The sequence below is a fragment of the Phodopus roborovskii genome, unplaced genomic scaffold (genome assembly GCF_943737965.1).
Source record: "Phodopus roborovskii unplaced genomic scaffold, PHOROB, whole genome shotgun sequence".
In the NCBI taxonomy this organism is placed as follows: domain Eukaryota; kingdom Metazoa; phylum Chordata; class Mammalia; order Rodentia; family Cricetidae; genus Phodopus; species Phodopus roborovskii.
The window spans coordinates 16,719,587-16,732,263 of record NW_026126410.1 but is presented as its reverse complement, the minus strand read 5'-3'; the positions used below and the strand labels follow the sequence as shown (position 1 = coordinate 16,732,263).

The following is a 12,677-nucleotide window of genomic DNA, read 5'->3' as shown; positions in this document are numbered from 1 at the left end:
AGTCCCATTGGCTCAGTCTCGGGCATGGTCGACTTCCGATTGGTGGAAGAAAGGAGGCGGGAGGGAGGTGTGCCTTTACATCACACCGGCCCCTTGCAGCACAGGATTGTGGGAGGGCCGGACGACTGGCCGGATGAACAAAATACCCGGAACGACCTCTGCGGGCGAGGACGGTCATTGCCCGCAGCCCATGTCTCCGCCCACCGGCCGGGTGGGCTCGGCTCTCGCTCTGCCAGCGAGGCCATCAGGTGATCGCGGGCCGGCGTGGTCACGTGGATCGGGCGGGCGCGCCCGAGCTGGCCATGGCGGCCGCTGTGTCCGGTGTGGTGAGGCGGGTGGAAGAGCTCGGGGACCTGGCTCAGGCTCACATACAGCACCTGAGCGAAGCCGCGGGGGAAGACGGTGAGGGAGCGCCGCGGAGGGAGGCGGGCGGACCCTGGTGAGACCCGCGGTGCCGCGGCGCTCGCTGGCCGGAAGGCGCGGCCTGCGGTCCGAGGCGGGGTCCCTGGTCCTGGCCTTGTGAGGGAGGGCTGGCGCTTCCCAGCCGGTCCCCATTGGGCAGTCACTGACCCTCTCAGAAGTCATGCTGCCAAGGCAGCGTTCTTAATAGTCCTTGAAATCCCTTTTGTTTACACCCGACCAGTTGTGTACTGTCGGACCTGCGAAAAGGGTAGTGAATAAAAAGTACACTTGGAGGCTTTCTGAATGCTTATACTGACCGCAAATGAACGATGCTTTCTTTGCATCCAGTAAATGTAGAGATGCGTGCGTGACAGTTCACTTTCTTGTTACTGCCTTGTAAATTTCCCCTTTGTGATCAATTCAAAATTCAATTGTAAATAAACGGTATTTTACAGTTTCACTGATGTAGTTGAAATGTACTTCCCCTCCACACCATTTAGTTCTTGCAAAGCCATATGTGTACTGAGAAATTTCTCTGTTACAATTGGCTTGACAGCACTTTTTTTTTTTTTTGAAGGTTGAGCCTTTACCATACATGAGCTTTAAGATTCTTGTAACAAGACTAATAGAAAAACCGTAGTGAATAGTTGGTGTATTTACAGAATCGACTCTACAATTAAATGACCCACTTTCAATGAAGAACATTGCTGGACTGTTGCTTCTTAGGACAGTGACCCACTCACCATGCTGAGGCTGTGTGTCTTTTGGTTTCTTGCAGATGGAATACAGGGTTCAGTAATGACTATTACCTGGTCTGTATCCAGGTTACTTTTAATTCTAGTTTTATTTGGGTCAGCCTAGAGAGCCCGAATAATTTGTATTTACTTATTCCTGAACCCAACAGTTATTCATTTTCTTTAGAAAGAATTCTGTGATCCTATGTAGTAGAAGCCTGGAAAGAAAAGTTCAGTGTTACATGATCTGTTTGGAGACATTTTATGTCTGAAATTTTACTAAAATCACAACCAATAATTGTCCACTTTATGAGCTCCTGATCAGTACTGAAGTTAATCTTACTAGAGAATTACTACCAGGGCTTACTTAGATTTAATTAAAACAAGATTATATATATTTGAATTAAACTTGGCCCTTTTTCATGCAATAAAAACAATACACATAGGAAATTTGTCTTTTAGCCTAACAGTTAAATATGTTTATTAAGTTGTCAGTATTGATAGTTTCTATTTTACTCACACTAGATTACATAAAGCTAATCTTCATTCCATTTATGAATGCTCTTTATGTTTATGGCCTTTCCCCCCTAATTTTTCATTGTTATTGTCCTATATGAAATTATATGATATTGTCCTACATGAAATTATTCTATAAGAAGGACTTTCCCCAGAGATTATGTGAGTCACTTTTGTCTTTTGCCTAGCTGGTTTACTTTAAATATGTCTAGATAAAGAGAATGTATTTTTATGGACTTTTCCAAAATGATAGCTATGCCAGCACCACACTCTTCCTGTAGTAATAACTGTAACATCTTTCTTCAGTAATAACTCGGTTCAGTATAAGTCTTGACATTTACAATAATCTTGTAAGTTAAAGGAAAAACATAAACAGCTTCCAAGGCATGTAGGAAGTGCAGTACTCCATACTATTTGGGTTCACAGTAGATCCCTGTTTTCTGAGTTGTATGGTTGGTACTTTTGGGCCAAGGAGAGATGGGAAGACTGTTAACTAAATAGCATTTAGGCCAGATGAAAAGTGATCTCACAACAATTAAAATCATCTAAAGCTACAGTTTTGTTGGTTTGTTGGGTTGGTTGGTTGGTTTTAACCTAGGAAAACTAAAGGTTGTTCGTTATGTGACTGCCAGCTGCCATGCCCAATGGTTTTTTCTTTCTTTCTTTTTCTTTTTATTATTCTAACACTGAACTGCTTATCTCTTTATGTAATAGCAGAGGGTGGATCAGATGGCAGATGAGAACACACCAAACACTACATTGTCTATCCATTGGCAGAATGTTAGGAAAGCCTCTATATTTCAGAAAAGAGGCTGAGAGATCTTAGTGTCTTGTACTCTGGTATGCAGTATATAACTTTTACTACATGAAGTGATGCCTAAGGGAGGTAGCTTTGGGACCCATTAAAGAAAATATGGTTGTAAAGGGGAGACAGTAAAGGTTGGATATTGTGATAGTTTATATTGTGAGAGTTTATACAAGTATTGGCATGACTGCTTTCTGTAGGTTTTGAAGGAGTGAGGTTATTTGTTCCATAACAAAGTTTTAAAAGGAACAAGATAACCCTTTAAATTGTAATTGTATTTACAGAAGCTAGAAATACAAGTGTGATAAAGATAGAGTTGTTTACAGTCTGATATTTTTACAGAATTTGATTTGATCAATTATTAGGAAACATTTGCAATTACATTTATGAAATTACATGCATTCAGTGGAAGCTCTTTCTGCAAATTTGTAGATTTTGTGTTATTCCAATCATAGTTGTAAATTCATTATAAGTATTTTGAGTATTTCAACATTGTGGGAAAAAAAATGCCTTACAAGAATAAGCTGAGAGCTACATGGATGGCTTAGTAGGTAAAGCACAGGCTATTCATGATAAACTGTTGTATTGTAAATGCCAAGTTGTAGTGGTTCATATGTAATTCCAATTCTCTGCAGGCAGGCCGACTAGCTAGACTAGAGAACCACAAGCTCCATTTTCAAGTGAGTGACTTTGCCTCAGTATATAAAGTGAGGAATGATTGAGGAAGAAACCTGCATGTCAGTATTTGTCCTCCACATGCACAATCACATGTGTGCACATGCCTACATATACATATATACTACCCATACACACTCAAGAAGTGAATTGTATACTTAATTCCTTGATAAAGTTTCTTAAGAATATAGATTGAAATTTAAAGAATAGCAACAGTGAATCTAAAACGGCTTTCACTACTTTACTTTGGAGAATAAATTTACTTGTGATTGGGTTTTATGTATGAAATACTTAATGTTTAAGTAAGACATTGCTGTCATGCCATAATATAGTTTCATTACATCACATTTCTGTTATATAGCCTTTTTTGTTTAAAAGATAGTTTGAATATATGTACAATGATCATGCTTTTATTACTTACAGATCACTTTTTAATTCGGGCCTCTGCAGCTCTAGAAAAATTGAAGCTCCTGTGTGGCGAAGAGAAAGAATGCTCAAATCCATCAAATCTTTTGGAACTATACACACAGGTACTAAAACAAATGTGAAGCCTGGATTTATTGAGAATGTGTGTGTTACACACATATGTTCATATGTACTCTGTCTTTATTGAGGGTATGTGTGTTACACACATATATTCACGTGAATGTGGGTGCTTGTGCATCTGTGTGTATTTGTGTGAAGATTAGAGGTTGATGTTAGGTATTTTCTGTGCATCTGTCTGTATTTGTGTGAAGATCAGAGGTTGATGTTAAGTGTTTTCTTCAGTTTCCATCTTGACTTTTAAGACAGGGTCTCTCACTGAACCTGTAGCTTATGGATTCAGCTGGGATGACTGGCCAGCCAGTGAGTGCCAGAGATCCACCTGTCTTAGCCTTCCTTCCCAGTGCTGGGATTACAGTGCTTATTGCCAGGCCCAACTTCTTACATGGGTGCTGAGGATCTAAACGCAGGTCCTAATGTTTGCATCAAATACTTTATTGACTGAGCCATTTCCCTCAGTCCCTGATTCCCAAAGGTTATATGTGATAAAATCAAGTTAATCTTAAAACATGGAATTTTGTTTAAAAGAAAAAAAAAAAAAAAGAAAGAAAGAAACTGCAGTTTGCAAAGGAGTAAGATTCATTACACGCATCAATAAAAATACTGCTATTAATATTGTTAATGATAACCACTCAGAAATCTAGACATTCAGACCTTGAACATTTCAGAGTCGGGTCTAATTTTCTCCCCTGGAATTCATCTTTTTTTAGGATTGTTAACATTATTCCTGTGCTATCATTACACACATTCATGACATTTTTCTGTTACTTTTTTACCTCCTGTCTCAGGGTTTCTATTGCTGTGAAGAGATATACTACTACAGCAGCCCAGTTTCCTTAATATTAATCCAGTAGATTAAAATAAGTAAAAGGACTAAAGAGTTTTAAGGTCTTACGGGCCGCTGGGGACTCAGCATTGGAATTGCAGAGATTGATAGCATTCTTCATTTATGTGGCAGCAGAGTGTATGCTCTCAAATACTGACTGTATATTTGGGAAAACAAATTCCCTAAAAATTCAATATTGAAGAGTAGATTTAGACTATAGTTCAGGCATTTATAAAGTTTTTAGGAGTTATACAGTAGGAAATAATTTAATAATTGATTACATTTTCATAATTATAACATGTTAATTGAAACATGAATCTTCATTTACATCTTGATACATTGTCATCACTAATCCTCTTTGTGCCTGAACATTTTGCTTACTTTCAAATTTAAATACAGTGCTGACATGGTTGAGTATCTAATAAGGCTTCTATATACTGAAGGCTAAACCCTATGCTACTCTGTCAATTTCCATCTCTTACAGATATTTTTCCTTTTTGTCTTAAGGCCATATTGGACATGACATATTTTGAAGAGAATAAACTAGTTGATGAAGATTTTCCTGAAGACTCTTCTCAGAAAGTAAAAGAGCTTCTCAGTTTTCTTTCAGAACCAGAAATTTTAGTTAAAGAAAACAATATGCATCCCAAAGTAAGTTCTATATACTTTCAAATAATAATAGAACATTGTCCTGCTCTTTGTTTTTGTTGCTTGTGAATGTATCTTTGTTTTAAGTTAAGATTTTAAAAAAGAGGTTTTTTGGGTGTGGTTTTACATGCTTTACTCCTATCAATTGGGAGGCAGAGGCAAGGGGATCTCTGAGATCAAGGCCAGCCTAATTTAAATAGCAAGTTCTAGGCCAGCATGGTCTACACTGTGGGTTCCAGGCCTGCCAAAACTATTTAGAAAGATCCTGTCTCAAAGCAGGTAGTGGATGAGGAAGAGAAGCTTAACATTCCAGGCCATGTTCAGAAAAGTGTATTTTATGAACTACTTTCAGGATATTTATATAATAGAATTTGATTGTATTATCTACAGTGTCTTTTTCTAACACAGCTATTCCCTTGTTCATTTTCCTTTTGCAATTGCTGTTTCTTGACAGTCATATAATCTGATTGCTACTTTTGTCTGTTGCCTTTTTCTTTAGAGTTTTGAAAGAGGGTCTCCCTGTGTAGTGCTGGTTGCCTCTGAAGTCTGTAGTTCAGGCTGGTCTTAGACTCACACAAATCCATCTGCCTCTACCTCTAAGTACTGGGATGAAAATCATGTCCCACCATAGCCAGTCTTTACTGTCTGTTTAAATCCTGATCCTGGTGAACATTTACTAGCACGCATCACTCATCCTTTCATGCTCTTTTCTGCATCTTTAAGGAGTTTTCCCTTACTCTTTGCCAGAAACTCCCCTCTTTTTTATTTTAGAGACAGGCGTTGCCCAACGATGTTGTCTTTATATTTTGATAGTCTCGATTTGTCTGTATTATACTGTTCACACACTTTGTTAACAGCCTTCTCTACTTGGCCTCATATATCTAGTTCTGGATGTTCTTGTAATATTTCTAAACATTTATTTGTGGATTCAATATGTGCGTGCACATGTATGTGCCACAGTACACCTGTGATGATTAGAGGACAGCTTGCAGGAGTCACTTCTCTTCCTCCACCACATGGGTTCTGGAATTGGATTCAGGTTTTAAGGCCTGACAATAACCACCATTACCTGCTGAGCCTTCATGGTGACCCTGTTGGATATTATTTCAAGTCAGTTAGTTCTTGTATTTATGTGCCTGCTGACTGTCTACCTAAATGCCTTCATGGCTCTATGTATTCATTAGGAAAAGCTACCTGAAAAAGCAAATTACTCCAAGATTTAAAGGCCGTATCACTACAAACATTTTGTTTATTAAATTTTTTTTATATTTAATTATTATTCTATTCTATAGTTCCTATTTCTTTCTAGAAAAGTAGATATGATCCTGACTCAATGTGTTTCTAAAAGGGCATCTTTTTAATGTGACAATGGAATTTGCATTTACAAGTAACCGTAGGGGAATTTGCTACTATTTTTTTTTCAAGTTATTTTATAAAACTATTTGTAAGTTATAGTTATTTTACCATATATATCCAACAGATGGCAATACTTCTACTTAATTCCAACATAAGCATTCCTCTTTTACCTAACCTGGGGACACATTCTGTGAAATGAGAGTGCTTTGAATTGCTTACTTTTCTTTAGAAGTTTGATTTTTGTAAAAGTATGGCTTTTTTTGTGGATATGGCTTTTATGTTTCTTTTTAGCTGTGCAATTTGCTTGGGGATGAACTACTAGAATGCCTCTCTTGGAGACGAGGAGCCCTGTTATATATGTATTGTCATTCTCTAACTAAGAGAAGGGAGTGGCTCTTAAGAAAATCTAACTTGCTTCAGAAGGTAAAAAAAACCAATTTCATTTATGATTTTGATTGTTAGCATTTACAGACCTTAAAACATTTTATAATAACAGTAGTGAAATCAGAGGTTTTGGGCCAGTAAATAGATGTACATTTTAGGTTTATAGGCTATGCTCTTAGCATTTCTGTGAACACTAAAATGACACATGAAATAATATAATTTGGAAACTACTACATGTGTTACTCAAGTTCTTAATTGTTATTTTTGTTTAAATATAAGACAAAGCTATTAATTTCTCAATTATTTTCTTTGATTGAAGAAGTTTTGTTATGAGTCTTATGAGATGCCTGTAGGACCCTCCTCCTAAAACAGTGTGACTTTATGATTTATATCTATTCTAACAACTATTATTCAAAAGACATGAATCTCAATATTGTGTCACCTAGAATTCCAGCTCAGTCTAAATGTATTCATAATTTACATAGGCTTAGAAACAGGAAGCCTTACTTTTAGGTAGAGAAATTTAGTTATAATATGTCTAAATCATAAAAAGGGCTGAAAGTGTAGTTTGGAGTTAGAGCTCTTGTCTAACATGCATGATGCCCTAGGTTCAGTTCCCAGTTCTGCAAAAAAACCAAAACTCCATATATTTTTAAAGTTCTTTTGAATTCATCTTTACAGTATTTATCCTTTGATAACATCTTTAAATAAGTGCATTGCTGCAGTTGATGTTTTCTCCTTGTCCATACTCTTATTACTGGGGGAACAGTCTTAGATTGGTGAGTCCTTATGCCACTGGGATGTAATAGTAATTATGTGTACCTCTGTATTTCATTTCTCCTTTAGTAAAGAATGAGGCAAAAAGTACTCTTGTTTATAGTTCTGTGTCTGATGATTTAATTTATTTGGTTTCTTTATTTAGTACCTTGTTGATGGGATCAATTACTTGCTGCAGATGCTAAATCATCGATGCCCTATCCAGTTAAATGAAGGTGTTTCTTTCCAAGACCTAGACACAGCTAAATTACTGAGTACAGGTAAAGTGTTTTCTTGTTAAAGTTTGCTAAGTGCAGTTTCTTTCTTTTCTTTTCTTTTTCTTTCTTTTTTTTTTTTTTTTAAAGATTTTTAGAAAGCTTGCTAGCTTTACTCTCATTTAAATTTCATATTAGATTTAAAATGAATTCAAGAACTAAAATATTTTCATATAATGTAGAAAAACACATAAAATATATTTAGTTTTGGCTAGATGTGGTGGCAAAACTCTTTAATCCTAGTACTCAAAAGTCAGAGGCATGAGGAATTGTGAATTTAAGATCAACTTGGTTTACAAAGTGAGTTCCAGGCAATGAGAGGTACATAGTGAGATGTGAGGCATAGATAAATATGTGTGCATGTATGTATGTATATGCATTTTCAACCTTTATCCTTTGTTTGTAAATGCGTGAATGTATGTGGGTACACATGGAGGACCGAAGAGGATGCAGAGCTGGAGTTAATTTGGGGGAGTTAATGTATCATGTAACTTCCGCCTATTTTTGTTTTGAAAAGAATTATTTTTGACTATTAATATCATACTAGAAGTAAATTTTAAAGGAGATAGACATTTAGGGATTTTTATGTGCTAATTGTGTTTGCTAAGTAGAAATTGCTTTACCTATAGGAAACATAATGTAGCATGGCAAAGCCCAGGCTCCACTCCTGAGTGGCGACTTTTTGTGGTTACAGTGCTTCGTTGAGTCAGCTGTTCTGCTGAACTCTTATTTCCCTTGCCACTATTTTTAGGTAGAATTTGAAGATGCCAGCTCATAAGAACAAATTTGGTGACTTGGGTACACTCAAAACAGCAGAAACTTGCATTCTGCTATAGTCACACTTGGAGTTCTATTGAATTGTTTTATGAGAGTTTCTTAGTCATTGTTCTCTTGCTGTGAAGAGACACCATGACCAAGGAGACTCTTACAAAAGAAAGCATTAATTGAGGACTTGCTTGCATTTTAGAGGTTTAGGCCATTTTCATCATGATGGGAGCATGATGGCAGGGCAGGTGTGGTGCTGGAGAAGTGACTGAGGCTACATTCTGATTGACATGTAGCAGCAGAGAGAGAGACTGGGCGTGGCATGGACTTTTGAACCCTCAGTGCCTACTCCCAGTGACATACCTCTTTCAACCAGGCCATACCTTTCATTCTTTTAAGTAATGCAGCTCCCTGGTGACTAAGTATTCAAATATATGAGCCTCTGAGGGCTATTCTTTTTCAAACCAGCACGATAAAGTTATCATGATCATTTATTTGATGTAAATTTGCTTATCACACAAGTATTTGTATGTTAGAATAAATCATTTATTTGTGTCTAAGTGACCTTAAGGAGTTGATCATATATTTTAATAATACCATTTTTTTTTTGTTTTAACTATGTACTTTTTAGTCCTTTTGTTTGTTTGTTTGTTTGTTTTAAGATAAGGTTTTACATGTAGCCTAGGTTAGCCTGAAACTCCTCTGTAGTATAAGTGGCTGGGCTGGAACTGTAATACTGCCCATCTCCAAGGTTGTTGGAATTAATGTTCCTACTACTTCTGGTCTATCCAGATCTTTTATTCTAATTTATCTTTCTAACAAATTAACATGCTTCTACCATTAATATTTAATGACAGAATTGCTGGGAATAATGTTAAAGGAATATTTATCTTTTGATGGAAATTGTCCTAGATACTCTTTTTTTTCCTAGTGATACAAAGCATCTTGGATATCATTAGCACCTGTGATAATTCAGAATTGTATGACCTATCAAACACATGGTAATACATGAGACTATTAGTAGACTCAAATATAGGACATATCATAACAATAGTTACATCACTGATCCTGGAGCATCCTCCAAAATAAACTTTGTGTTCATGGATGCAGTTCAGGGGATTTATGTGAGTTCTGAAGTTATATACAGAATTTAGGGTATAATGTAGAAGGGTTTTACCAGTGAAGTTACTTCTTAAAATAAAATAAAATAAAATAACAAAAGGTCCTAAAGAACATTCCTAGAAATGTTAAGAATACCTAATTGGTATTTAAAACAATATTATTTGACAATACTCCACTTTGTGGTATTAACTTCTTTTCTAGATAAAAGACAGAAGAGTTGACTAAGTTAGGATTGTGCTAGTGATAGTGGACTTTTCTGAGCATGAGTAAATAGTACGAAAAATGTTTATTGGTGAAGACTATTAGCTTTTCAGTAGCCAATGTTTCTTTCTTAAACTTAATTCTAATTTCAAAATGAATGGCCTTCCCAGGAATATTTAGCGATATCCATGTACTGGCTATGATGTACAGTGGAGAAATGTGCTACTGGGGATTAAAGCATTGCACAGATCGACAATCAGGAACTCATGAAGTTGACACTGATGTTTTTGGAGCAAGCTGCACTACACACAAAGAACCTTTGGATTTCCGAGAAGTAGGAGAAAAAATTTTGAAGAAATATGTGTCAGTGTGTGAAGGACCTTTGAAAGCGCAGGAGTGGAACACGACGAATGCTAAGCAGATCTTGAGCTTCTTTGAGCAGCACTGTAGCTAGGTGTTCACCTAGTCCTCACAAGAGAAAGAAGGCGTCATGTCCCAAGAGGAGATGTACTACGCTGATCTTGACAATATTACACTATGTAAAGGTGCCCAAATGTGGCTACTCTTCTCTAATGCTATTGCCTTTCATTGTATAGTCTTAAATCTGTGAAAAAAAGTATTCTCTAATTTCTAAAATGGCGTATGTTATTTTAACTGAACTTGAACTGCATATCCTGTCACTGGTAATAAGGAACCCAATGTAGATTGATAGTTGCTTTATAATACTTTAGGTTATTTTTTTCATTGTAGTAAAATATATGTTACACAAAATCTCCTTATTTTGAAGTGTGCATACTTCAAAGATGAAAACCAGTTTTCCTCCTTGTTTCAGATGTATACTATGAGTATAAATGTAGGCAATTAAAAGATTATAACTAATATTTAGATTTCATTTCCAGCAAGCTAAATAGCAAAATATTTTTAAAAAATGAATCATTGTGTTTATTTTGCCTTGTATTACTAATAATACTTAAATTATTGACTTAGCTATTTTATAAATTATTTTCTTATTTTGTTTAAAACAAAAACTGCATGGTTTCTCCAGTAATGAAGATAAAAATCAGAGTAGATGATTCTGTCATTAGTTCAGATGCTTTTAGGGCACATCTTTGCTTTTGCCTTTATTAGGATTGAAATGCTGATGGTCAGAGAGCCTAGTTTGCTGTGTTGCACACCGTCTTTCTGCCTACCTCAATTCCTCTTGTCTTGGGATGGTCTGTGTGGTAATCCCTTCTGAGCACTAGATTTCTGCCCCAGTGATATCTTTACATTCCAGTAATTTCTGTTACTGCTCCTTGGGCATCAGCCATACTCTCTTCCTAAAATCTTAAATTTCAGTTAACTGATGACAATTCTCATTTTTAAAATTTTCTTATTTTTGTCTTGGTTTTTCTCCATTTTCGTTCTGTGGCTTTCATCCTTTTTACAGGTTTCTTTCTTGTCTGTTCTCATAACTCTTGACCAATGAGCCTCTTTCATGCTTTCTTTGCCCTTCACTTCAGAGGACACCATCTGAACTACTGTCCCCCTCGTTTCCTCTTCTGTCTTATCTGCTAGTATTGTCTTCAGCAGGCTCTCAACACTGTTAATCCTTCATCAGCCATTTATCCTTAGAAGGCTAAGGTCTATCGAAGGCATGTAGTCCTTTAAAGTGTGTTACTACATGTATGACTTCACTGAGAAGAACCTTAACTGCAACTGTGACTAAGGTGCCTGCCCTTTCCCACTGTGATAGTCAAATTTCATTAGTCACCTCTACCCCTATTCTTTCACAGAAAGTTTAGATTCTAAGGGAGTCAATTCATATTTATTTATTTTTCTGTTTTAAAGAAAAACAGGTTGCCTATTTTCTATTGACTAAACTTTAGTATTTTCTTTGTTTCTCTTTTTTCTATTTTTTTTTTTGTCTGTCTTTGTGAAGGTTCCATTCTTTCTTACTCCAAATGCTCATGTTAAGCAATATCTTTTTAAAACCATTTGACTTGTAATGCCTATAATATCAGACTGATTTCCATTTGAGGACCTTGAGCTCCACTCTCCCTGCTCTCTGAAGTTTATTTCTAACTGCCTATTAAATGTCTTCATTTTGACAAATACTAACTGCACAATAATTTTAAGTTCAGTGTGAGCAAACAAATTTTCATCTTTTAGGGAAAATCTTCTCCGCTATGTTTCCCTCTAGTTTTGTGTACTTTTTCAAGTAGGGAAACAAAAGGCCTATCTTCCCATCCTCATTTGCACACATACCGATTTGTGTTCTAGACCAACATTTTCAAACATCAAAATCCCAGGCTCCTTTTTGATAAACAAAATTCTGAATAAGCAGTGGAAGGTAGGGGAGATTCTTCCATTACCTACTACAGTTCCTGGCCTGTCTTTATACAACTAAGATTTTTATGTAATCTAGCATTTTAGCAAGTTTTATTATGAAAATCCCTTAGCTTTCTAAAATAATCTTTAATGTGATTTTTAGAAGCACAAACTTCTTCAGTGGGTCATAATTAATCAAGTGCTTCCAGTACCTTTCTCAATTGCACTTAAGTTTTACAGCCTCAATACCTTTGTAGACACTGTTATTTCTAGGCCCTACTTTGTGGCCAGATACTGTACTTGTAGGATGTAGTTTTAGTAAGGCTTTTTTCAACCCTTTCCAGTAGAAATTAGATGTT

General features: G+C 36.3%; 1 protein-coding gene across 1 annotated transcript; it reads left to right on the top strand.

Annotated features, from left to right (window-relative positions):
• The first annotated feature begins 214 nt into the window (after window positions 1-214).
• Window positions 215-11,017, top strand: Rimoc1 (RAB7A interacting MON1-CCZ1 complex subunit 1). The gene is made up of 6 exons (XM_051182488.1): window positions 215-402; window positions 3,556-3,662; window positions 5,009-5,152; window positions 6,797-6,928; window positions 7,812-7,926; window positions 10,179-11,017. Exons 1-6 carry the CDS (start codon window positions 303-305, stop codon window positions 10,460-10,462), a joined length of 882 nt encoding a protein of 293 aa, XP_051038445.1. The 5' UTR covers window positions 215-302; the 3' UTR covers window positions 10,463-11,017.
• The last annotated feature ends 1,660 nt before the right edge of the window (window positions 11,018-12,677 follow it).